The sequence below is a fragment of the Salmo salar genome, chromosome 03 (assembly GCF_965601325.2).
Source record: "Salmo salar chromosome 03, fSalSal1, whole genome shotgun sequence".
Taxonomy (NCBI): domain Eukaryota; kingdom Metazoa; phylum Chordata; class Actinopteri; order Salmoniformes; family Salmonidae; genus Salmo; species Salmo salar.
Window position 1 is genome coordinate 93,012,285 of NC_138293.1, and position 27,687 is coordinate 93,039,971.

Below are 27,687 nucleotides of genomic sequence, written 5' to 3' on the forward strand. Positions count from 1 at the left end.
TGTCATTTTCAGACAAAGTCACAATATCTTTGACATTCTTCCTCACAGCTTGATCAGTCAGTGTAGAATGCACCGCAACTTTCTGCTCAAGGTATCTCTCAACCATCTGCCGCTATGAATTTTGCTTTCGCTGCGTTGATTTCTTTAGACCTACCGGAGTCAGCCGCAAATTCTCTTTGAGATCCAAGGTGGAAGAATGTAACAACTGTTTGAGCCACAAGTTGGCAGCATATTACAATATGTTTCTCTCTTCTCTTTCCACCTGCTGGCAAAAATATGAATGACTAAAATGGTATTGTACATTGTAGTAAGATGCAAGTTTATAACACTATTGAATATTGTTACTATAAACTATGAATATATTGAATATATCATGTTATTGAACTGTTGTTTTAATTCATCATACAGTGAAATAGTACAAGCAAATATTGTACAGGAAATAATGTGATCCCCAATCACATGCTTTCTTTACAAATCAACAGTTCTCTTTAGATAGATATGGATAATAATTAAATAGGTACTTTCAGAATTATCTTATAATTAAGCAGTAAGGTCTTGAGGGGGTGTGGTATATGACAAATATACCACGGCTAAGGGCTGTTCTAATGCAAGACGCAATGTGGAGTGCCTGGATACAGCCCTTAGCCATAGTATATGGGCCATATACCACAAACCCCCGAGGTGCCCTATTGGGATTTTAAACTGGTTACCAACGTAATTAAAGCAGTACAAATAAATGTTTTGGTATGCGGTCTGATACAGTATTCAGGGCTCGAACAACCCAGTTTATAAAACAATCATATCACACTAATGAAGGTTCTCAATAATGTGAAGTTCTAATTTAAACTAAACCTCTAGTCCATCTCTGGTTATTCATTAACATTACAGTAAACCTGCTCTACATCCTGGATATCTGGATCAACAATTTCTGCAGCTGGACTAAAGTCAGAGAGCAGGCTGCTCCATTTGAGTTCAGTTAAATTCCTCCTCATTTAGTGCTGCTAACACTGATGCTCATCAACATGATCAAATACAAACACTTGTTCTTTAGAATGCTCTTTATTGAATATCCACAATGCAGCAAAGCTCTAACTATTCCTCTATTATACATCTGCAAAGCAACCAATTTCAAATATAAAAAGTATACTTATCATATATCCGACGATATCAGTATTATTGGATATTTCTCTCTTTAATGGAACATAAACCTTCTAATGCATACACAATTACTTGATAAGTGATGTAGAATATCAAATTGACATTACAATGGTTCTCAAACTATTCAGTGCTGCATTCAGACTTCTTGATGCCTTTCTCAGCGAACTTGGAGCCCGCGGTGACTTTACATGAGAACACTTTGTCCTGGTTCCATTCTGACGTGTCAACGGTCAGACAGCTGCTGAATTGGAACGTCTTGTCGACTTGCGGCACCGGGCCACTTGTCGCGATGTTGCCGGTGACCGGATTCCCTCCCACTGCCCAGCTGACATCGGCGTAGCCAATGGCCATCTGACTGGCCAGACACACCAGGGTGACTTTGCTGGACTTCAACTCATCGCTGGACGGAGGGAGGATGGTCAAGACAGGCGGAGGGAGGGTAGAGTCTGGACCAATGGAATGAGCAGGATAAATATTACACAAAATACTTTGATATATTAGTAGAATGACACAGGGTTGTGAGCATGATACTGTAGAATAAAAAATATAACGTTTTCTCAAAGGCTACAAACAATTAACATTTTGGGCTCAAAAAAATGAAAAGGCACTAAAACCATGTAATTCTATCATTACATGTTACTCACAAATCTCTGTTTGTACCTGGTCTCATTTTAAAACTTTCTAAGTAACTCTCCATATGTGACTTTTCAGAGGTGAAGCAGATTTCTGTGCAAGTGGATAAGGAGTTCAGATCTCTAAGTTTAAACATAGTCAAGTAGTCAGATGTGCTAAATGAGGGATACAATCAAACATATATCCTACTTCAAGTCAACCAGCAAACAGAGAACTGTAATGTAGTAGCCTGCAATGTAATGAATCATGTAGCAACATTGTGTGTAACTACCATATACATGGTTTTATCATTATTTAATATAACGTAGGACCAACATTTTAAAGGTTGATACAACTTGATGTAGCATTCACATTCAAATCTACCTCTGAGTAAATAGATTATTATTGTATGAGACATTATAAATGAGTAGTGTTGTCAAGTGACAACAGTAACCTACATGGTCAAATAGTGCAATACATTTTTTTAAGTTTAAACGTGAAATCAACAACTACAGATACACTGTAGGCTATGAAGATGTCACAATGTGTCCATGACACTTAATAATCAGTCCACAAAGTAGGTTATTTGCACTAAATAAACATGAAATAAGAATATAATGTTAAATATTTAATTATATTAACTATTATGTATTACAAAAAAACCTTGAATTAAAAAATATAAGGTTAAAAGAAAGGGTACTCACCACTGACAATGAGCTTGGTTCCTTGTCCGAATACCACAGTGATTCAGTTTGTATACAAGACCATACAAAAACCTCCTCATTCTCTCTACTGAGAGGACAGGAACTGAATCATTCCATTCAGACAGAGCTTCACTCTCTCTACTGAGAGGACAGGAACTGAAACATCCCATTCAGACAGAGCTTCACTCTCTCTACTGAGAGGACAGGAACTGAAACATCCCATTCAGACAGAGCTTCACTCTCTCTACTGAGAGGACAGGAACTGAAACATCCCATTCAGACAGAGCTTCACTCTCTCTACAAACATCTCAGGCTTTTCTAGAGTTTCTCTCTATGCAGTACCAGTATATAGTATAGCATCATATTCTGCTGTTGGTGTCTGGTCCTTTTCAATCCATCAGTTAAAGCAATATCCATATGATGCAGTGTTGACTTGATGATGATGGTGATGGTGATGATGATGATGTTCAGACAATGTCTTTGAATGATCCTTTATCTCACTGTAATCAATAATCACTGATTCACTTGAACTGACACATCTGATTAAAGGCTTGTCCCTCTTTCAGTCAATAAGGAGAAGTGTTGCAGTCAGAGGTTTTTGTCATGGTGTAAATCACTGTGATACGAACGCTTCAGCAGAATCATCATATCTCTGACAGTAATACACTGCTGAGTCTCCTGCCTCTACCTGTTTGATGATCAACTGATAATCTAAGTCTGAGGTGGATTCAGAGTTAAACCGACTAGAGGGGAAACCTGGGCCATAATATTCAGAAGAACTGTCACCGGAGATTCAGCTCAGAACATACTGAGGAACCCCACCAGGAACCTCTTTGTACCAATGGACATAGTTTCCATCAAATCTGCCAAAAAATATAAACGTTAATGAAAACATACATGTTAGAGAAGTGATGAAAGTACAGAGTGTCCCCAGCATGTTGTCAGTGTGTGGTGTGAACGGCCCTTACTGTCCAGTTGAGAGATGAGCAGGGTTGGAGTGTGAGGAGAGGAGAGGCAGCAGGACCCACCTATAAGGAGACAGACAGGGAGGAACAGAGGGAGGGGACTCTGCAGTTAACCTATCACCAAGCCAGGGAGGGCCAGAGGGAGGGGACTTTGCAGTTAACCAATCACCAGCTACTCTCATTGCTCTACATGAGGCCCTGTCTTCATCACTGACTCATATTCTACCTCCATCAAACCATGACTGGTGTTTAATATCCTATACTAGATCTACATAGGGACAACATAATGATGTGGTATCTAATCTCCTACCTCCATCAAGCCATAACTGGTGTTTAATATCCTATACTAGTTCTACACAGGACCAACATAATGATGAGGTACTCAATTTGTGTCCCAAATGTCTCCCTACTCCGTTTATAGTGCACTACTGTTGACCAGAGCCCAATGAGCCTTTGTCAAAAGTAGTGCACTGTAAAGGAAATAGAGTGCAATTAGGGACATAGTCTCAGTTTCAGTCCTCTCCCTCCACACAGCTCTGAGAGGAGGTAAAACAACCTCTTAATTTACATGAAGCTATAAATAAGGAGAGGAGGAGGAGGGGAGGAGGAGGAGGAGGGGAAGCAGGTGTGTACTGGGGGAGAAAGGGAACAACACATCACTTCCTGTAACTCAGTATCAGAACTAGAACACGTCCCTGGTGAATGATTCTGATAACTAGAGATAGTAGATATGAAACTATCAGCTGGTCTTTGGGTGGGACTGAAACCAGTGGTCTACAGACAGCAGTTCCGTTTGTTTACTTAGTCATGAATTAAGTGAAGGCCAGACATATACAGTCTTTATTAATAATGCTGAAATGATACTGAGTCCAACATCTAATGTTAATACTAGAGAACAGTTTAAACCATGTAATAATGGCAGCTTCAAACTCTCTAAACATTGACCTGTCATTCTTGCATCCAATGTAAGGCTACAGTCAACTGTTAGGTCATCTCTGGTTGGTCACAATCCTTCTTATGATAATGAACCTGGTAAGGATTCTGGGCTCCTCTGTCTTGGTTGAATTTAAACAGTCATTCCCAAGAGTCACACTCATTTAGTGCTGCTATCACTGATGCTCATCAACATGCTCAAACACAAACACTTGTTCTTTATAATGCTCTTTATTGAATATCCACAATACAGCAAAGCTCTAACTATTCCTCTATTAATCATTAGTAATTCAACTAATTTCACAATAGTAGAGAGGTCTACTCATCATGACAGTGTTTCAGATGTTATGTTTTAGAGAACATGATGCTGGTACAGTGAATGCATCAATAGTAACTTGTCATGAGAAACAACCCTCAACAACTATTTGACATGACATTGGTTATTGTCATAATATTCACTGCTGCATTCAGACTTCAGCCCAATATCATCCATGTTGTTTGGATTTTAACTTCTATATTTAACAGCAAAGCAAAGATCAAAACATCACTTAAAAGCTCTCACAAATAACAGCTGCACTCATTCTGAAGCTATAACAAACTACCAGTTGTATTGATTGTCTGAAACTATTGATTTACAGACTACAACTAGTCTTTCTGATCTCTTTCTCAGAGAATGTTGACCCCAACGACACTTTACATGTGAACACCACATCCTTGTCCCACTCTGCGGTCTGAATGGTCAGATAGCTGCTGATCTTGAAGGTTTTGTCTGGTTGCTGCTCAGCAGGGCTGGTAGAAACATCTTCTGTCACTGATTCACCGCTAGACATCCAGCTGACATCTGCTAACCCCTTGGACCTCTGAGACAGGTTACTAGCCAGACACACCAGTGTTGCTCTGCTGGACTTGAGGTCTTCAGTGGATGGAGGGAACAGGGTCACAGCAGGTGTAGCCAGATCTCCATCTGTAGAAAGTAGTCAACGGATGGGATGAGAAGAAAACACAATTGATAACAGTTTAGATTTCAGTACATGTGGGTATCATTACCAATACACCCTGCATTAAGAGCAATTAAATAGAGAACTGCTCTTCATGATGTTTACAATGATATTGATAGAAGGAATCATACAGTGTTAAGGTGTTAAAATGAGAGACAGAGCAATTTCTGGAAACATTACTTATAATATTACATCACAGTTCTGGAAGACTAAAATGCTAAAAGCTGAACACAATGTGGACATTTTAAATATAAAATACAAATAATTCACAAGCAAATTGGATAAAAAAATATATATATTTGTCTAAGAAATTGAGCTGGATAAAATTTCTGGAGATGAAATATCTCCTTTACATTGAGTTATATAGACAACAGAAACACAAGATATTCATGATAAAACACTTTGAGATGAAATATCTCCTTTACATTGATTTATATAGACAACAGAAACACAAGATATTCATGATTAAACACTTTGAGATGAAATATCTCCTTTACATTGAGTTATATAGACAACAGAAACACAAGATATTCATGATTAAACACTTTGAGATGAAATATCTCCTTTACATTGAGTTATATAGACAACAGAAACACAAGATATTCATGATTAAACATGAACAGAGCAGACCAACCAGAGACATTCACACTGTCATCAAACTGTTTCATAAATCATTTACAAACAACATACGAGACAAGATTAAAGCAGGTGAAAAATATTAAATCAGTAAATATAAATGACATTTTATTAAATAAACATAAAAAATAAAATAAAAATATATATATATATATATCTGACCAACAGTACAGTAGAAACATAACATATTCTGTAGATTAAAACATTAGAAGGGAACTTACCAGTAACAATGAGCTTGGTTCCTTGTCCGAATACCACAGTGATTCAGTTTGTATACATAGCAGTACAAAAACCTCCTCACTCTCTCTACTGAGAGGACAGGAACTGAAACATCCCATTCAGACAGAGCTTCACTCTCTCTACTGAGAGGACAGGAACTGAAACATCCCATTAAGACAGAGCTTCACTCTCTCTACTGAGAGGACAGGAACTGAAACATCCCATTCAGACAAAGCTTCACTCTCTCTACTGAGAGGACAGGAACTGAAACATCCCATTCAGACAGAGCTCCACTCTCTCTACTGAGATGACAGGAACTGAAACATCCCATTCAGACAGCTTCACTCTCTCTACAAACATCTCAGGCTTTTCTAGAGTTTCTCTCTATGAATTAACAGTATATAGTATAGCATCATATTTTGCTTTTGGTGTCTGGTCCTTTTCAATCCATGAATTGAAGCACTATCCATTTGATGCAGTCTTCACTTGATGATGATATGATGATGAGGATTACATCAAGAATGGCTAAATCTCTTTTCACAATTGTCTTATAATCTTGTTGACATGTAGGGATGGATGGTTCTTCCATTGTGACATGTATATATTGTTATAATAATCACTGATCAACTGCTGTTTCTTAGAGTTCACCCCTCTGCCCCTCTGTAGAAGTGAGCGTATTTGGTGAGGAGGTTTTTGTCATAGTGTATATCACTGTGAAGCCCACTCGTTAACAGAGTAGTCATTTGTCTTACAGTAATACACTGCTGAGTCTTCCTCCTCCGTATTATTAATAATCAAACTATAATCTGATATAGACTGATGATTAGATGTGAATTTAGGAGAGGAGAAACCAGAACCATATATTACAGAGGTCCAATTATAGTAGTACCACTGTAAAACATACTGAGGAACTCCTCCTGGAACCTGTTTATACCAATGAGCACTATTATCAACAGTCCCCAGGTTACAGTCCATAGTGGCCGTCTCTCCTTTCCTCACTGTCACAACAGGAGGCTTCTGTGTCACCACAGTCACACCACTGACACCTGGGAAATAAGAAGATGACATGTAATAAAGAGAAACATACAGACTCATTATTAATAAACCAGGAAGTTAAACCTCCAGGAAGTCAGACTCCTTACATGTTAGAGCAGTGATGAGAGTGCAGAGTGTCCCCAGCATGTTGTCAGTGTGTGGTGTGAACGGCCCTTACTGTCCAGCTGAGAGATGAGCAGGGTTGGAGTGTGAGGAGAGGAGAGGCTGCAGGACCCACCTATAAGGAGACAGACAGGGAGGACCAGAGGGAGGGGCCTCTACAGTTAACCTATCACCAAGCCAGGGAGGACCAGAGGGAGGGGCCTCTATATCTCAGCCTATCAGCTTCTGAGAAGATGGACTTCTGATGAATTTAAATGACGAACTATTAAACTATCAAAAATATCTATATATTTTATATTGGACGAACAAAAACCATTTGAGATCATTTTGGTTACACTGAAAACAGAAGTATTTAGTTTCATGTGAGTTATGTTGGTAAGTTTCCCTAAAATCAGCATGTCATAATATGTATAATAATATCATTCTAATAATATTATCTGGACCTGATAGTGGGGTTCTGAACTAACAGTATTTCACTAAATGACTGTTGATGTAATATGTCTCTACTGTAAACCAGGGGACTGACTATCATGGAGGTTATCTGATACATGGAGTCTTCTGTTAGGACGGAACCATCTGGAATATCACTTTATCTGTCATGGTTTGTGACAACTAGGTGTAATTGTTAATGACAACATTCTACTAAATGTGTGAAAGGTTTTGTGTAAAACACAAGCATGTCATGTTCTCATACTGCAGACACACTGGTTCAGGATGACTTCACATTCAGTTAGTGTCTATATTCAGAACATCTGAAAGCAGAAGTGAGTGTATTTGGTGAGTAGGTGTTTGTCATGGTGTATATCACTGTGATACGTATTCTTTAACAGAGCTGTCCCAGGTCTTACAGTAATATACTGCTGAGTCTGTCTCCTCCACATTACTGATTATAAACTGATAATCCTTATCAGACGTGGCTTTAGATGTGAAACGATCAGAGGAGAAACCAGATCCATATTGATCAGGAGAGGGATGAGTACGGTAAAACCTTAACACATACTGAGGACCTCCTCCTGGAACCTGTTTATACCAGATTACATAATAACTTTCATCTTTGGTAATGTCACAGTGATAAGTAGCAGTCCCCTTTGTACAGTACAGTCAGTACTGAAGGTGTCTGTATCACTGCTTTCTGGCAACTGACATCTGTGTGAATTAAACACACAATTTATTAAGACAATTCATCAGACATGAATGTAAAACTTCAATGGCATTGTTTTTAGATTCAGATTGAACAAACAGTAAATTCCTTACATGTTAGAGCAGTGATGAGAGTGCAGTGTCCCCTGCATAAGGTCAGTGTGTGGTGTGAACGGCCCTTACTGTCCAGCTCAGAGATGAGCAGGGTTGGAGTGTGAGGAGAGGAGAGGCTGCAGGACCCACCTATAAGGAGACAGACAGGGAGGAACAGAGGGAAGGGCCTCTGCAATTAACCTACCACCAGCTACTTTCATTGTTGATTGACATATCTGGAGCTTCACAAGACCAACAGACTGATTTTAAAATAATAATGTTATATATCATATATTTGTATAATTATTATTTTTCACTGTCATTTCTCTGAATGGTCAAAGTAACCAGATTGTATGAGAGACCAACTAGTATGATCATTGCTCTACATGAGATCCTGTCTTCATCACTGAATCATATTCTACCTCCATCAAACCGTAACTGGAGTTTAATATCCTATACTAGTTCTACATAGGGCCAACATAATGATGTGGTATCTAATCTCCTACCTCCATCAAACCATAACTGGAGTTTAATATCCTATACTAGATCTACACAGGACCAACATAATGATGAGGTACTCAATATGAGTCCCAAATGTCACCCTATTCCCTTTATTGTGCACTACTGTTGACCAGAACCCAAAGGTCACTGGTCATATATAGTGCACTATATATACTGCTGCCAGTAAGATTGCACCTAAATCAACCATTTATCGGATCATCAAGAACTTCAAGGAGAGCAGTTAAATTGTTGTGAAGAAGGCTTCAGGGCGCCCAAGAAAGTCCAGCAAGCGCCAGGACCGTCTCCTAAAGTTGATTCAGCTGCGGGTTCGGGGCACCACCACTACAAAGCTTGCTCAGGAATTCTCTGATGAATCCCCTTTCTGATTGTTTGGGGCATCCGGAAAAAAGCTTGTCCGGAGAAGACAAGGTGAGCGCTACCATCAGTCCTGTGTCATGCCAACAGTAAAGCATCCTGAGACCATTCATGTGTGGAGTTGCTTCTCAGCCAAGGGAGTGGTCTCACTCACAATTTTGCCTAAGAACACAGCCATGAATAAAGAATGGTACCAACACATCCTCCGGGAGCAACTTCTCCCAACCATCCAGGAACAGTTTGGTGACGAACAATGCCTTTTCCAGCATGATGGAGGCAAAAGGCAAAAGTGATAACTAAGTGGCTCGGTGAACAAAACATTGATATTTTTGGTCCATGGCCAGGAAACTCCCCAGACCTTTATCCCATTGAGAACTTGTGGTCAATCCTCAAGAGGCGGGTGGACAAACAAAAATGCCAAAATTCTCCAAGCATTGATTATGCAAGAATGGGCTGCCATCAGTCAGGATGTGGCCCAGAAGTTAATTGACAGCATGCCAGGGCGGATTGCAGAGGTCTTGAAAAAGAAGGGTCAACACTGCAAATATTGACTCTTTGCATCAACTTCATGTAATTGTCAATAAAAGCCTTTGACACTTATGAAATGCTTGTAATTATACTTCAGTATTCCATAGTAACATCTGACAAAAATATCTAAAGACACTGAAGCAGCAAACTTTGTGGAAATTAATATTTGTGTCATTCTCAAAACTTTTGGCCACGACTGTACATGTAGATCTTTCCTCCGTCATTATTGTAGGTCCTATGTCCTCCTCTGGTGTACATTGACAGAACTGCAGAATCTATTCTGATCACTGAGGCAGAATGGGGTGAATCCTAACTTCCAATTAAGATTACTTTTATTTAGTCATGCATTGATGTCGAAGGGACACTAAGTGAAAATGTGACTGAACTGGAAGTTAGGATTCTCCCCAATGTGAACAAGACCAAACTTAAGAGTGAGGGCACCAACAAGCACAGATGTGAGGGAACAGATGAGGACACAGAGAGAGGAAATAGAATGGGACCAGGGTCCACGAGGACTAGAGGAGGGAGGGTGCCTAAACCTAAATTAGACTGATATAGTCTCTCTACGACACCTGTCCACTCGGACCAGAGGAAGGAGGGTCCCTAAACCTTAGTTAGAATGATTTTGTTTCAACTCCATCACCACTCCTCTCTGAACCAGATCAACACAAAACTGATGAGAGCTTTGTACTGGCAACAAAGATACAGTACACTAACCTTCCATAATGTCATTTGTGATGATTTCATATTGATGGTGTGTGTTGATGATATGTGATAGACATAATGTAGTCTAGAAATGTTCTAATAATTGGATTCATCATCTCATATTATAATAAGTGTATCCATACTCAATATGTCTGTGTATAGTATCTGTAAATACGGCAAATACAGAGTAAGGTACTACAGGACTACTTCACAAATGTACTGTTGAAATACAACTCTTTCCTCTTTCCCCCTGCTGGTAAATATACACATGAACAATCCATGCCTCAATTATCTCAAGGTTTAACAATCCGTATTTAACCTGTCTCCTCCCCTTCATCTACACTGATTGAAGTGGATTTAACAGGTGACATCAATAAGAGATAATAGCTTTCACCTGGATTCACATGGTCAGTCTATGGCATGGAAAGAGCAGATGTTCCTAATGATTTGTCCGCTCAGTGTATTCTGTTGAAATACATCTTTGGTGGCAGAAAAGTACATCTCTTTTAGCCACAAAGCGGCAGCGTATTACAATATGTTTCTCCTCTTTCCACCTGCAGGCAAAAATATGAATGACTCAAATGTTATTGTACATCGTAGAAAGATGCAAGTTTATAACACTATTGAATATTGTAACTATATTGAATATATCATGTTATTTCATCATACAGTGAAATAGTACAAGCAAATATTGGCCAGGAAATAATGTGGTCCTAATTTGTATATATTTAACTAGGCAAGTCAGTTAAGAACAAATTCTTATTTACAATGACGGCCTACCCCTGCCAAACCTGGAAGACACTGGGCCACCCAATCACAGCTGGATGTCATGTAGTCTGGATTCAAACCAGGTACTGCAGTGACACCTCTTGCACTGAGATGCAGTGTCTTAGACCACTGTGCCACTCGGGAACCCCTGAATATGTACTGTGAGTGAACAGGGGACATTTTTGGCTCCAGTAAAAACATGTTAGAATTAAGCAAAGAACAGAACCATGCATAAACAATAACATTTTAAAGGCAATTAAGTGTAGAAATGAACACTTTCTAGAGTTCAGGATATCCAGGTCAGATGATATTAAGAAAACGTGAAATTAAGAAATGAGGTCCACAGGATGACACATAAGGCCAATAAATATTGTTTTAATGACTTTTAATGGAGAGAAAAGAAAGAAGGCATACTGGATCGAGTGTAGTTTTTTTGAGAAGGGGTGCAACTCGCTCTCTTGAAGACGGAAGGGACATAGCCAGCGGTCAAGGATGAGTTGATGAGCGAGGTGAGGTAAGGGAGAAGGTCTCCGGAAATGGTCTGGAGAAGAGAGGAGGGGACAGGGTCAAGCGGGCAGGTTGTTGGGCGGCCGGCCATCACAAGACGCAAGATTTCATCTGGAGAGAGAGGGGTGAAAGAGGTCAAAGCATAGGGTAGGGCAATGTGAGCAGGACCAGCGGTGTCGTTTGACTTAACAAACGAGGATCGGATGTCGTCGACCTTCTTTTCAAAATGGTTGACGAAGTCATCCACAGAGAGGGAGGAGGGGGGAGGGGGAGGAGGATTCAGGAGGGAGGAGAAGGTGGCAAAGAGCTTCCTAGGGTTAGAGGCAGATGCTTGGAAGTTAGAGTGGTAGAAAGTGGCTTTAGCAGCAGAAACAGAGGAGGAAAATGTAGAGAGGAGGGAATGAAAAGATGCCAGGTCCGCAGGGAGGCTAGTTTTCCTCCATTTTCGCTCGGCTGCCCGGAGCCCTGTTCTGTGAGCTCGCAATGATTCGTCAAGCCACGGAGCAGGAGGGGAGGACTGAGCCGGCCGGGAGGATAGGGGACATAGAGAGTCAAAGGATGCAGAAAGGGAGGAGAGGAGGGTTGAGGAGGCAGAATCAGGAGATTGGTTGGAGAAGGATTGAGCAGAGGGAAGAGATGATAGGATGGAAGAGGAGAGAGTAGCAGGAGAGAGAGAGCGAAGGTTGCGACGGCGCAATACCATCTGAGTAGGGGCAGAGTGCGTAGTGTTGGAGGAGAGCGAGAGGGAAAAGGATACAAGGTAGTGATCGGAGACTTGGAGGGGAGTTGCAGTGAGATTAGTAGAAGAACAGCATCTAGTAAAGATGAGGTCAAGCGTATTGCCTGCCTTGTGAGTAGGGGGGGACGGTGAGAGGGTGAGATCAAAAGAGGAGAGGAGTGGAAAGAAGGAGGCAGAGAGAAATGAGTCAAAGGTAGACGTAGGGAGGTTAAAGTCACCCAGAACTGTGAGGGGTGAGCCATCCTCAGGAAAGGAACTTATCAAGGCGTCAAGCTCATTGACGAACTCTCCAAGGGAACCTGGAGGGCGATAAATGGTAAGGATGTTAAGCTTGAATGGGCTAGTGATTGTGACAGCATGGAGTTCAAAGGAGGAGATAGACAGATGGGTCAGGGGAGAAAGAGAGAATGTCCACTTGGGAGAGATGAGGATTCCAGTGCCACCACCCCGCTGACCAGATGCTCTCGGGGTGTGCGAGAACACGTGGTCAGACGAGGAGAGAGCAGTAGGAGTAGCAGTGTTTTCTGTGGTAATCCATGTTTCCGTCAGTGCCAAGAAGTCGAGGGACTGGAGGGTAGCATAGGCTGAGATTAACTCTGCCTTGTTGGCCGCAGACCGGCAGTTCCAGAGGCTGCCGGAGACCTGGAACTCCACATGGGTCGTGCGCGCTGGGACCACCAGGTTAGAGTGGCAACGGCCACGCGATGTGAAGCGTTTGTATGGCCTGTGCAGAGAGGAGAGAACAGGGATAGACCGACACATAGTTGATAGGCTACAGGAGAGGCTACGCTAATGCAAAGGAGATTGTCATGAAAATTAACTAAACAACTGGGGAAGCGAGAGAGCACTAAAATATAACTTTCTAGCTTCCACTTTGAAATTATAATTGATGTAAACTACAGTGGTTCAATGTTTCCAGGAATAGGCTCAAACTTAGTTTATTCAGCTAGATAACTTTGGAAGTTAGGCCTTGAAATACATCCACAGGTACACCACCAATTGACTCAAATTATGTCACATAGAACACCCCCCCCCCCCATAATGCTCTGCGGCACAACCACAATACAACACACTAGGTTAATTCTCTGATCCTAATCCTATGATTGGATGGAGGACATCAACATGCCAGTTCGTACTAAAAAAGCTTTGATTGGTTGGAGGACGTCCTCCGCAAGTGATCATCATTTCCATGTAAGTCTATGGAACGGGACAAGGCCTACGGGCCTCCTAAGCTTTGTATTGAACTAAATGTACCCAGAGGAGGACAGAAGCTAGCTGTCCTCCGGTTACACCATGGTGCTACCCCAGAGAGTGCTATTGAAGTTACTATAGACCTTCATTGCAAAACAGTGTGTTTTAATAAATTATTTGGTGACATATGAATATATTTGGTATAGTTTTATCTAAAAAGGATAACTTTTTCAGTGTTTCACAATTTTTTTGTGGTCCTCTCCTTCCTCCTCTGAGGAGCCTCCACTGCTGTAATTACTGTCAGATCAATTAGCTGGGACTGACATGTCACCTGGAGCTGATGTACATGTAGCTAGAATTTTCCGGATGCTTCCGGCAACACCTTATATGTCTCATTAAGTTTGAATTGATTCTTGGTACTTAGAGCTGGGAACCACTGGATGTAACTCTAAGACTACAAGTGAATGGTTTTAGCTTCCCTCTGAATCAACCTCGGCAGTGTTGCTTGGCATCACACTTTTTAGCTCAACACAACAACACCTGATTCAAATGAACTAATAACTCATCTTAATTTTAGCCCACAATTGGTTTCATCAGGTGTGCTGCTGTGGGGCTGGAGAAAAGTGTGACATCAACACGGCTCTTGAGGACTGCAGCTGCATGCCGCTGTGACACAGAATTCCAGTATGAGGAAGTAGCCTGCTGAAGATTCTCACCCAGAATGTAAAGGACTGGAAGAGGATTTGAGAGTTATCTGAAATCACGTTTGAGAGGGAAAGAGGATTTGGACAATAAGGTCATCCTGAGATTGGACCCAGGTCTGTGGTGAAGAATGGATCAGTATAGTACAGCAAAACCTGGTACCTACACACAGGGGAGCAGGGTGGCTGAGGGTGGTAGCACTGTGTTGGGCAGTGAGAGAGTGCTTTGGCTCAGTACACAGCTCTGGGTCTCCCTTCAGACGAGTCCCTTGGATATTCTCCCAGATATACCGAGTTACCTGCAAAAACACGGGAAGGTACTATTAGCATATGAAACAAAAGCAAGTGTGACAGCACATCTCTTGAATAGAATGTGTTACTTAATGAATTGGTAAAAAAATATTTTGAGATGATTTGGACATGAATGCAATACATGGTAAATGGGGGTGATTGACTTACAGTAACATTGGAAATGATTGGCACCCTTGATAAAAATGTCCTCAAAAAATGTTGTAAAACATTACAAATACTGAGCTATTGTCTATTGTATGTTCAAAAAAAAATGGAAAGTATATTATTTCATGCTTATGCATAAAATAATATACTTAGAAAAATACTGAGAAATGCTGAAATGCTGAGAAAAATACTTTGTTTAACAAGTCAATAAAAAAAAAATGGACTCCCTTTGTCACGGTTGTCCAGGACCGGTGGAGATGTGGAATCAGGAGCAGGAGACAGAGGGCCGGAGCAATAGTGTTTTAATGATAAATGCAGAACGCAATAGCCGTAGGGCACAGGGCGCGTGACGAAGTCCGCCAGGGGAAAACACATTCCCAAAAAATAACACTTTGGAAAAAGCGCACGGGGCGCAGGCCGGCAATACACTGGACAATAATCAGCGAAAAAAGGAACAGCTACACTCAGACTGTCTAGAGTAGACAATAAACAATCCCGCACGAGAATCCCAACTGAAAATACACACTAAATAACCCCCCACTAATTACAGACACAAAACAGGTGCGGAATACACAGACAAAACCAAAAGACACAGAAACAACGACCGGGTGCCGCCCGACCGAGGAGGGGCCCCACCTTCGTTAGATACTGTGACACCCTTGTTTTCAATACTTTGTGCACCCTCTCCTTGTAAGGATAATGGCACTTAGCCTTTTTCTATAATGTTTAATGAGATTGTAAGAAAACGTTGGGATGGATCTTAGACCATTCCTCTATAAAGAAACTTTCCACATCCTTGATATGCTTCGGTCCGTGCTTATGGACTGCCCTCCTCAATTCAAACCACAGGTTTTCAATAGGGTTCAAGTCCGAACACTGTGATGGTCATTGTGGTCAATATATATCCATATACATGGATGAATGCTTCTCCCTCTCTGTCACAGATGCCATGGTTGCCCTTAGTTTGAAGATGTAATCCGGAGACAGGTGTTTTATACAACAGTGTTCTCTTTTCGACTCCCTAATGCCAGAATCTTCTCCATCTCCTTAACCTCTATGGGCTAGGTGGGACGCTTGCGTCCCACCTACTCAACAGCCAGTGTAATCCCGTGGCGCGTTATTCAAATACCTCAAAAATGCAAAAACTTCAATTTTTCAAACATATGACTATTTTACATCATTTTAAAGACAAGACTCTCGTTAATCTAACCACACTGTCCGATTTCAAAAAGGCTTTACAGCGAAAGCAAAACATTAGATTATGTCAGCAGAGTACCCAGCCAGAAATAATCAGACACCCATTTTTCAAGCTAGCATATAATGTCACATAAACCCAAACCACAGCTAAATGCAGCACTAACCTTTGATGATCTTCATCAGATGACAACCCTAGGACATTATGTTATACAATACATGCATGTTTTGTTCAATCAAGTTCATATTTATATCAAAAACCAGCTTTTTACATTAGCATGTGACTAGCATGTGACTACCATTCCCACCGAACACTGCCGGTGAATTTACTAAATTACTCACGATAAACGTTCACAAAAAACATAACAATTATTTTAAGAATTATAGATACAGAACTCCTCTATGCACTCGATATGTCCGATTTTAAAATAGCTTTTCGGTGAAAGCACATTTTGCAATATTCTCAGTAGATAGCCCGGCATCACAGGGCTAGCTATTTAGACACCCAGCAAGTTTAGCCTTCACCAAACTCCGATTTACTATTAGAAAAGTTTGATTACCTTTGGTGTACTTCGTCAGAATGCACTCCCAGGACTGCTACTTCAATAACAAATGTTGGTTTGGTCCCAAATAATCCATTGTTATATCCAAACAGCGGCGTTTTGTTCGTGCGTTCAATACACTATCCGAAAGGGTAAATAAGGGTGGTGAGCATGGCGCATTTCGTGACAAAAAAATTCGAAATATTCCATTACCGTACTTCGAAGCATGTCAACCGCTGTTTAAAATAAATTTTTATGCAATTTTTCTCGTAAAAAAGCGATACTATTCCGACCGGGAAAGCCTGTATACGTACAAAGAGAGAGAAAATAAATACATCTCGAGTCTCAGAGTACTCTGACCAGCCACTATCCAAACGCGATAATGTGTTTCAGCCAGAGGCTGCCTCGATATCATTCAGCTTTTTCCCGGGTTCTGAGAGCCTATGGGAGCCGTAGGAAATGTCACGTTACGGCAAAGATCCTCAGTCTTCAATAAAAAGAGCCAAGATGAACAACAACTTGTCAGAGAGGGCGCTTCCTGTTTGGAATCTTCTCAGGTTTTTGCCTGCCATATGAGTTCTGTTATACTCACAGACACCATTCAAACAGTTTTAGAAACTTTAGGGTATTTTCTATCCAAAGCCAATAATTATATGCATATTCTAGTTACTGGGCAGGAGTAGTAACCAGATTAAATCGGGTACGTTTTTTATCCGGCCGTGTCAATACTGCCCCCTACCCCCAACAGGTTAACAATTGTATTCGTATTTAAAGATGGCGTACAAGTTTGTTATTAAGGTACATGAAAGTTCACATGTTCCAGAAGGTAATTCTGCCATAAATGTACTACTAATTAGTTGAGTTCATGATGTAGTTGATCTTAACAAGACCCCAGGAGAAACTTCAAACAAGCTTCTAAGGCTCTTCATACAGACACTGAACTTCACTCCCTTAGCATACAGAGAAACAAAGATTCAACTGGACACTATAAAAAGAAAAAACAAACTTTGGCAAATCACTTAAAAAAAATATGCATCCCATTTCAACTTTGTCAACTTCAGATTATGTCAATAGCAACAACAACTAAAACGCAGAGGTAAGCAAGTGGTGAGTGTCCTTACAACCGGTCACAGCCAGTCCAGCACTGTCTGTAGGTCCCAGAGTGGCCTTTGCCCATCTTGTGGACTGTGCACCGTAGCCAAACATAGCTACAGTAGGCCTTTATTTGCAACACAGGCCTGCCATCATTCACTTTGAACTGGACTGTGTGTTTACAGGTAGTTTCAATAGTGTGACTTTAGATCATTAGAACGCATTCGCCAAAAGTCAACTGAATGGATTTCAGCAAATATGTCAATGCCACTTGGGAGTCCTCTTACATTTGGGAACTTTACAGTCCTATTGAAGATTAGCTAAAATCTAACGAAGGAACATTAGATGAACCCTCCCAAACTTTCAGTTAGTTGGCCGTCAAAATTGCACTGATAAAGGATGGGGAATTGTAGCCTACTCGCTCTTCTGTAGCTTGCCTGCCAACAATGCATGCTTGCACAACCAAGCACACAAAGCCAACTTGCCAAAGTTGGCTAGCTTGCTAGCTAGCTACACTACATGACTAAAAGTATGTGGACACCTACTCGTCGAACATCTTATTCCAAAATCATGGACATTAATATGGAGTTGGTCCCCCCTGTCATGACGTTGGCCTGTGGGTAAGGTTTATGACCCCCCCATAAAAACCTTTCTCCCTTCCCCTCTCTTTCTGACCCTACTGAAGGACTTGAATAGCCTGTGTTAAATATAGAGAGTCTGGGAATCACAAACAAATGGGGAAAAGGAACCATATTTTGGTAATAAAACCAGTTGGAAATATGCTTGGGAACGTAATGAGTATGGATGTCAGTTCGGTTGTCATCTGAGACATTATGACTAATGACAGGGCGACATAAACTGTACCTGAGAAAGTATACACCCTCTAGTTATCAGAGTAACATGGAATTGTTATGCAATTGAAATGTTTGATATTGAAATTGTTTGTTAGGAGATTAAATGTAATTTTAGCTTCCAAATGAGAGAATTGGGTTTTCATAAGGAAAGTGCCCTGCTTGATCAGTGGCCCACCCCTGTGAAGAGACAGGGGTTATAAACGATGAAACACATCCTTCCCCCTCTCCACTATATAAGCCTTTGACGAAAAGATAACCATGTTCCAGTACGTGAGGTCTGCAGCCTCTACGTTAGAAGGACACACGTCAAGTACAGAACTAAGCCAACCTCGGCGTGAGCTTTGGTGGCGAATGGTATGAACTTTGAGCTTATTCACTACAGAAGTGATACTTCCTAGCCGTTGAGTTAGCAGCAGCCGCTGTAGACGGGGGCTAGGAAAGGACGGACGACGGATCCAGTCTAACAGACAGACAAAGATACCACCACGTATCCAATTTACCACCAGAGACATTCTTCCGAGGACAGGAAGATCTGTTGGCCAACCCGGCCAGCATCTACGACCAATCTACCGAAGCGCAGCTCAGAGTAAATATTTATTGCATTTTCCTTTTCCAAATGGGCGGTAATTTAGAATGCATAAGATAATGTATTTACGATAGCATAGCTGCTGTTTCTTTGTTCCTAAGTCTTCCCGCTCTTTCATTCAAGCCCAGCCCCCTTTCCTTTGTGTAACCAGCCATCATGTATGACATCATTTGTATTCGGTGTATTTGTAATTCTGTGTGATTAGTTTAGGTATTTAGTAAATAAATAATTAAACCCAATTTTGTATTGCTGATTCAAGTTGTTAACCAGGGTTCGTGAAGATAGCCAAGAATTTACAACTTTCATTATGAGACTGAAAATAAGATAAGGGTTAATATTGACTGCTATCGATGTAAAATATTACTAAGTATTTTAAGAGTTTATTCGGAAGATAACGGCTCTATAAACGTTCTTCCGTGGTGCCCCGACTTTCTAGTTAATTACATTTACATGATTAGCTTAATCAGGTAATATTAATGACAGAGAAAGGATTTTATAGGTTAGCATGTCATATCACTTAATCCGGCATAGCCAAAGACACGACACCCCTTTGCCTGGCTCATACTTTGCTGCTTTAACAGCCTCCACTCTTCTAGGAAGGCTTTCCACTAGATGTTGGAACATTGCTGCGGGGAATTGCTTCCATTCAGCCACAAGAGCATTAGTGAGATCGGGCACTGATGTTGGGCGATTAGGCCTGGCTGGCAGTCGTCATTCCAATTCATCCGAAAGATGTTTGATTTGGGTTGATGTCAGGGTTCTGTGCAGACCAGTCATGTTCTTCCACATCCATTTTGACAAACCATTTCTAAACGGACCTTGCTTTGTGCACGGGGGCATTGCTGAAACAGGAAAGGGCCTTCCCCAAGCTGTTGCCACAAAGTTGGAAGCACAGAATCATCTAGAATGTCATTGTATGCTGTAGCGTTAATTTCACTAACGGGCCTAGCCTGAACCATGAAAAATAGCCCCAGACCATTATTTATCCTCCACCAAACTTTACAGTTAGCACTATGCATTGGAGCAGGTAGCGTTCTCCTGGCATCCGCAAAACCCAGATTCGTCCGTCACACTGCCAGATGGTGAAGCGCGATTCATCACTCCAGAGAACACGTTTCCACTGCTCCAGAGTCCAATGGCGGTGAGCTTTACACCACTCCAGCCAATGCTTGGCATTGCGCATGGTGATCTTATGCTTGTGTACGGCTGCTCGGCCATGGAAACCCATGTCCTAGATGTTTCCATTTCATAATAACAGCACTTACAGTTGACCGGGCAGGAGCTCTTTCAGATTGACCATCGGGTTCTTGGTCACCTTCCTGACCAAGGCTCTTCTCCCCCGATTTTTAAGTTTGGCCAGGCGGCGGTCTTTTTTTTTGCTCTGACATGCAAAACCAACCCATGAGGTCGAATAAATTGTCCGTAGAGCTACAATACAGGATATTGTCGTGGCACAGATCTGGGGAAGGGTACAAAAAAAATTCTGCAGCATTGAAGGACCCTAAGAACACATTGGCCTCCATCATTCTTAAATGGAAGAAGTTTGGAAGCACCAAGATTCTTCCTAGAGCTGGCCGCACGGCCAAACTGAGCAATCTGGGGAGAAGGGCCTTGGTGAGGAAGGTGACCAAGAACCCAATGGTCAATCGAACTAGTATAGGATATTAAACTCCAGTTATGGCTTGATGGAGGTAGGAGATTAGATACCACATCATTATGTTGGTCCTGTGTAGAACTAGTATAGGATATTAAACTCCAGTTATGGCTTGATGGAGGTAGGAGATTAGATACCACATCATTATGTTGGTCCTGTGTAGAACTAGTATAGGATATTAAACACCAGTTATGGTTTGATGGAGGTAGGAGATTAGATACCACATCATTATGTTGGTCCTGTGTAGAACTAGTATAGGATATTAAACTCCAGTTATGGCTTGATGGAGGTAGGAGATTAGATACCACATCATTATGTTGGTCCTGTGTAGAACTAGTATAGGATATTAAACTCCAGTTATGGTTTGATGGAGGTAGGAGATTAGATACCACATCATTATGTTGGCCCTGTGTAGATCTAGTATAGGATATTAAACACCAGTTACAGTTTGATGGAGGTAGGAGATTAGATACCTCATCATTATGTTGGTCCTGTGTAGATCTAGTATAGGATATTAAACTCCAGTTATGGTTTGATGGAGGTAGGAGATTAGATACCACATCATTATGTTGTCCCTATGTAGAACTAGTATAGCATATTAAACCCCAGTTATGGTTTAATGGAGGTAGAATATGATTCAGTGATGAAGACAAGATCTCGTGTAGAGCAATGATCATACTACTTGGTCTCTCATACAATCTGGTTACTTTGACCATTCAGAGAAATGACAGTGAAAAATAATAATTATACAAATATATGATATATAACATTATTATTTTAAAACCTGTCTGTTGGTCTTGTGAAGCCCCAGATATGTCAATCAACAATGAAAGTAGCTTGTGGAAGGTTAACTGTAGAGGCCCCTCCCTCTGTTCCTCCCTGTCTGTCTCCTTATAGGTGGGTCCTGCAGCCTCTCCTCTCCTCACACTCCAACCCTGCTCATCTCTCAACTGGACACATCACACACTGACAACATGCTGGGGACACTGCACTCTTATCACTGCTCTAACATGTAAGGAATTTACTGTTTGTTCAATCTGAATCTAAAAACAATGCCATTGAAGTTTTACATTCATGTAATGATAAATTGTCTTAAAACCTGTTGGGGCTCGGGGGCAGTATTGAGACATTTTGAAAAAAATATGTGCCCATTTTTAACTGCCTCCTACACCAACTCAGAAGCTAGGATATGCATATTATTAACACATTCGGATAGAAAACACTCTGAATTTTCTAAAACAGTTTGAATGGTGTCTGTAAGTATAACAAAACTCATATTGCAGGCAAAAACCTGTGAAAAATAGATCCAAAAAAATGTGAATTTTGTGACTGTACTATTTAGTGTCATTGTTTTATAGATACCATAGTGAGAAAGGATTCATTTCGCAACACCTACGGCTTCCACTAGATGTCAACGATCTTTATAAAGTTGTTTGAAGCGTCTATGATAAACAGAGAGCAAATTAGAATCCAAGGAAGTTGACATGTCATCACTTCATTTTTTTGCGCCTGCGCATAAATCTGAGAAACGTGAGTTTGTCATAATTTTTTATCTAGACATAGGATAGGTTGTGTGAAAATATTACTGATGTTTAACGTTAAAAATGGACCAAAAGATTAATGCTAAACAACATTTGACATGTTTGAACGAACATAAATAGATTATTTACTAGGTTTTTTTTAGCTTTTCGGCGTGATTTTACCAGCCCCACACCACGTTTTGTGGGAGCATAATGAACGCTAAGTACTTGGTGTTATTTGGACATAAATTATGAACTTTGTCAAAAGAAACCACATTTGTTCCGGACCTGGAATGCCTTCCGGACCTGGGATCCTGCCTTCTGATGGAGATAATCAAAGGTAAGGGGGTATTTACAATGTTATTATCGATTTTAGATGATGCTAACTGTATAGCATAGCCTGTTGTTCTTAGCATAGCACCCCGTTTATTGCAAAATGTGATTTCCCAGTAAAGTTATTTTGAGATCTGGCCATTCGGTAGCAATTACGAGATGATAATATATTATTCTTTGAATGACAATATTATAATTTACCAATGTTTTCGAATAGTAATTTTGTTATGTTCACCGGAAGCATTTCAGAGAAGAAAAAAATCTGAATTTGACGCTACTGTAAAATGCTGTTTTTGGATATAAATATGAACTTGATGGAACAAAAAATGCATGTATTGTATAACATAATGTCCTAGGAGTGTCATCTGATGGAGATTGACAAAAGTTAGTGCATAATTCAAGCTGGTTTCTGCTTTTGGTGATGCCTGACCTTGAATTGAAAATGGATGTTTGTACTTTTGTGGCTATGTACTGTCCTAACATAATCTAACTTTATGCTTTTGCCGTAAAGCCTCTTTGAAAATCGAACAATGTGGTTAGATTAAGGAGATGTTTATCATTTAAATTGTGTAAAATAGTTGATTGTTTGAGAAATTGAAATTATTAGATTTTTGATGTTTTGAATTTCCAGCCTTGTTAGCAATCCCGGCTCGGGGTTCATTGCTAACCTGTAGCCCCAACAGGTTAATAAATTGTGTTTTTAATTCCCACAGATGTCAGTTGCCAGAAAGCAGTGATACAGACACCTTCAGTACTGACTGTCAGTACAAAGGGAACTGTCACTTTTCACTGTGACATTTCCAAAGATGAAAAGAAGTTTGTATTCTGGTATAAACAGGTTCCAGGAGGAGGTCCTCAGTGTGTGTTAAGATTTCACCATACTTGTAACTCTCCTGATCGATATGGATCTGGTTTCTCCTCTGATCGTTTCACATCTAAAGCCACGTCTGATAAGGATTATCAGTTTATAATCAGTAATGTGGAGGAGACAGACTCAGCAGTATATTACTGTCATACATGGGACAACTCTGTTAAAGAATACGTATCACAGTGATACACCATGACAAACACCTACTCACCAAATACACTCACTTCTGCTTTCAGATGTTCTGAATATAGACACTAACTGAATGTCAAGTCATCCTGAACCAGTGTGTCTGCAGTATGAGAACATGACATGCTTGTGTTTTACACAAAACCTTTCACACATTTAGTAGAATGTTGTCATTAATAATTACACCTAGTTGTCACAAACCATGACAGATAAAGTGATATTCCAGATGGTTCCGTCCTAACAGAAGACTCCATGTATCAGATAACCTCCATGATAGTCAGTCCCCTGGTTTACAGTAGAGACATATTACATCAACAGTCATTTAGTGATATACTGTTAGTTCAGAACCCCACCATCCAGATAATATTATTAGAATGATATTATTATACATATTATGACATGCTGATTGTAAGGAAACTTACCAACATAACTCACATGAAACTAAATACTGCTATTTCCGTGTAACCAAAATGATCCCATATGGTTTTTGTTAGTCCAATAAACAATATTGATATTTTTATAGTTTAATAGTTACAGTAATTTAAATTTATCAGAAGTCCATCATTACAGAAGCTGATAGGCTGAGATATAGAGGCCCCTCCCTCTGGTCCTCCCTGTCTGTCTCCTTATAGGTGGGTCCTGCAGCCTCTCCTCTCCTCACACTCCAACCCTGCTCATCTGTCAGCTGGACAGTAAGGGCCGTTCACATCACACACTGACAACATGCTGGGGACACTCTGCACTCTCATCACTGCTCTAACATAATAAGGAGTCTGACTTCCTGGAGGTTTAACTTCCTGGTTTATTAATAATGAGTCTGTATGTTTCTCTTTACTACATGTCATCTTCTTATTTCCCAGGTGTCAGCGGTGTGACTGTGGTGACACAGAAGCCTCCTGTTGTGACAGTGAGGAAAGGAGAGACGGCCACTATGGACTGTAACCTGGGGACTGTTGATAATAGTGCTGTTTGGTATTAACAGGTTCCAGGAGGAGTCCCTCAGTATGTTTTGTTTTGGTATCATGGTTATGGCTGTGTATTCTAGTAACTGTAGGTTCTGGTTTCTCCTCTCCTAAATTCACATCTAATCATCAGTCTAAATCAGATTATAGTTTGATTATTAACAATGTGGAGGAGACAGACTCAGCAGTGTATTACTGTCAGAAACATTTTTATTTTATTTCATTTCACCTTTATTTAACCAGGTAGGCTAGTTGAGAACAAGTTCTCATTTACAACTGTGACCTGGTTAAGATAAAGCAAAGCAGTGCGACCCAAACAACAACACAGAGTTACACATGGAGTAACAAACATACAGTCAATAATACAATAGAAAAAGTCTATAAATAGTGTGTGCAAATGAGGTAAGATTAGGGAGGTAAGGCAATAAATAGGCCATAGTGGCGAAATAATTACAATATAACAATTAAATACTGGACTGATAGATGTGCAGAAGATGAGTGTGCAAGTAGAGATACTGGGGTGCAAAGGAGCAAAATAAATTAAATTAAATAAATACATAAAATAAATAACAGTATGGGGATGAGGTAGTTGAATGGGCTATTTACAGATGGGCTGTGTACAGGTGCAGTGATCTGTGAGCTGCTCTGACAGCTGGTGCTTAAAGCTAGTGAGGGAGATATGAGTCTCCAGCTTCAGTGGTTTTTGCAGTTCGTTGCAGTCATTGGCAGCAGAGAACTGGAAGGAAAGGCGGCCGAATGAGGAATTGGCTTTGGGGATGACCAGTGAAATATACCTGCTGGAGCGCGTGCTACAGGTGGATGCTGCTATGGTGACCAGTGAGCTGAGATAAGGCGGGGCTTTACCTAGCAAAGACTTATAGATGATCTGGAGCCAGTGGGTTTGGCGACGAATATGAAGCGAGGGCCAGCCAACGAGAGCATACAGGTCGCAGTGGTGGGTAATATATGGGGCTTTGGTGACAAAACGGATGGCACTGTGATAGACTGCATCGATTTTGCTGAGTAGAGTGTTGGAGGCTATTTTGTAAATGACACCGCCGAAGTCAAGTATTGGTAGGATAGTCAGTTTTACGAGGGTATATTTGGCAGCATGAGTGAAGGATGCTTTGTTGTGAAATAGGAAGCCGATTCTAGATTTAATTTTGGATTGGAGATGCTTAATATGAGTCTGGAAGGAGAGTTTACAGTCTAACCAGACACCTAGGTATTTGTAGATGTCCACATATTCTAAGTCAGAACCGTCCAGAGTAGTGATGCTGGACGGGCGGGCAGGTGTGGGCAGCTATCGATTGAAGAGCATGCATTTAGTTTTACTTGCATTTAAGAGCAGTTGGAGGCCACGGAAGGAGAGTGTTAAGGCATTGAAGCTTGTCTGGAGGTTAGTTAACACAGTGTCCAAAGAAGGGTCAGAAGTATACAGAATGGTGTCGTCTGCGTAGAGGTGGATCAGAGAATCACCAGCAGCAAGAGCGACATCATTGATGTATACAGAGAATAGAGATCGCATGATGGCAATGAGAACATATCACAGTGATACACACCATGACAAAAACCTCCTCACCAAATACGCTCACTTCTACAGAGGGGCAGAGGGGTGAACTCTAAGAAACAGCAGTTGATCAGTGATTATTAGAACAATATATACGTCACAATGGGAGATCCGGAAATGGAAGAACCATCCATCCCTACATGTCAAAAAGATTATAGGAAGACATTGTCTGAAAGGAAACTGATGGTAGCTCTGCTGATGTGATCATCACCATCATCATGATCATCATTATATCACCATCATCATCATCATCATCATAATCACCATCATCATCACCATCAAGTCAAGACTGCATCATATGGATAGTACTTTAACTCATTGATTTGTATTTAAGGTATTTGTATTTATTATGGTTCCCCATTAGCTTTTCCTGGGGTAAAGCAAAATTAAGGCAGTTAATTCTCCTCATGTAGCCCCGCCCACTTGACCCAGTTCCATTCGAACGCGATTGTGTTTGTGTTTCCGTTTTATAACTTCCGTCAATGCTAGCGAATTACCTCAGAGCGGTGGCTAGCTAATAATTTCAAAACGTGCATCATTAACACATCTTAACAAATAAACAAAAACAAAACATTGCTCACATTTGGGAACACACACAAATGGCTCTTCCGAGGTTGGATGGTATCACCATACCCCATCCATCCATGATTAATCATTGGGTGGATAAAATGACGTATGGGGACAATTTGAATTACCTTGTGCTCTCCTTGGGAGCGGATGTTTCCACTATGAAAAAGACCTATCAGTACCTCCACAGCGGTAAGGTGGGCAGAGTTCTTCTTCACCAGGATGAGAGAAAAGGATTGGTATTTTTGAAGGCCGATGTTCAGCCCAGCCAATCAAGCAGCTCTTACCACTCTGCTTGGGTACTTGTATCCAACAACGGATCAGTAGAGACGGCTGGATGTGCTTGCATCGTTGGCCTTGGAAAGTCATGCAGCCTCAATTTTGTGGAAGGTTGGCAAATAAGCAGAGTCACTTGCATTTCAGCCTACATGTGTTGTTGTGACAGTTACTATAATCCATAGGCTAACTTTATGATAGAGTTCTCAGATGATATCTTGGATCAATCTCTGGGTTACTTGCTCTTGTAACTGATGTTGATAGCCTATTTTCTTTGTTCCTTTTATATATGAGTGTGCAGTACTGCCTTATCTAGACACAGAATGATAACAGAGTCAGGCTTAACATAGCAGTTAGACCAAACGTTTTGTTGGATGAATGCTGAATTGAGAATGT

The 27,687-nt window shown here is 40.8% G+C and overlaps 1 protein-coding gene and 1 pseudogene across 2 annotated transcripts; both read right to left on the reverse strand.

The window, feature by feature from the left end:
* Positions 1 to 1,040: 1,040 nt before the first annotated feature.
* On the reverse strand, positions 1,041 to 27,384 carry LOC145877513 (immunoglobulin lambda-1 light chain-like; annotated as a pseudogene). The gene is made up of 5 exons (XR_014391808.1): positions 27,303 to 27,384; positions 8,638 to 8,766; positions 8,196 to 8,529; positions 2,475 to 2,504; positions 1,041 to 1,604 (listed from the first exon to the last, which is right to left on the reverse strand). The product of XR_014391808.1 is annotated as an immunoglobulin lambda-1 light chain-like (transcript).
* Positions 4,585 to 7,479, reverse strand: LOC145877423 (immunoglobulin lambda-1 light chain). The gene is made up of 4 exons (XM_082972883.1): positions 7,368 to 7,479; positions 6,944 to 7,271; positions 6,228 to 6,259; positions 4,585 to 5,336 (listed from the first exon to the last, which is right to left on the reverse strand). Exons 1-4 carry the CDS (start codon positions 7,405 to 7,407, stop codon positions 5,005 to 5,007), a joined length of 732 nt encoding a protein of 243 aa, XP_082829009.1. The 5' UTR covers positions 7,408 to 7,479; the 3' UTR covers positions 4,585 to 5,004.
* Positions 27,385 to 27,687: the final 303 nt, after the last annotated feature.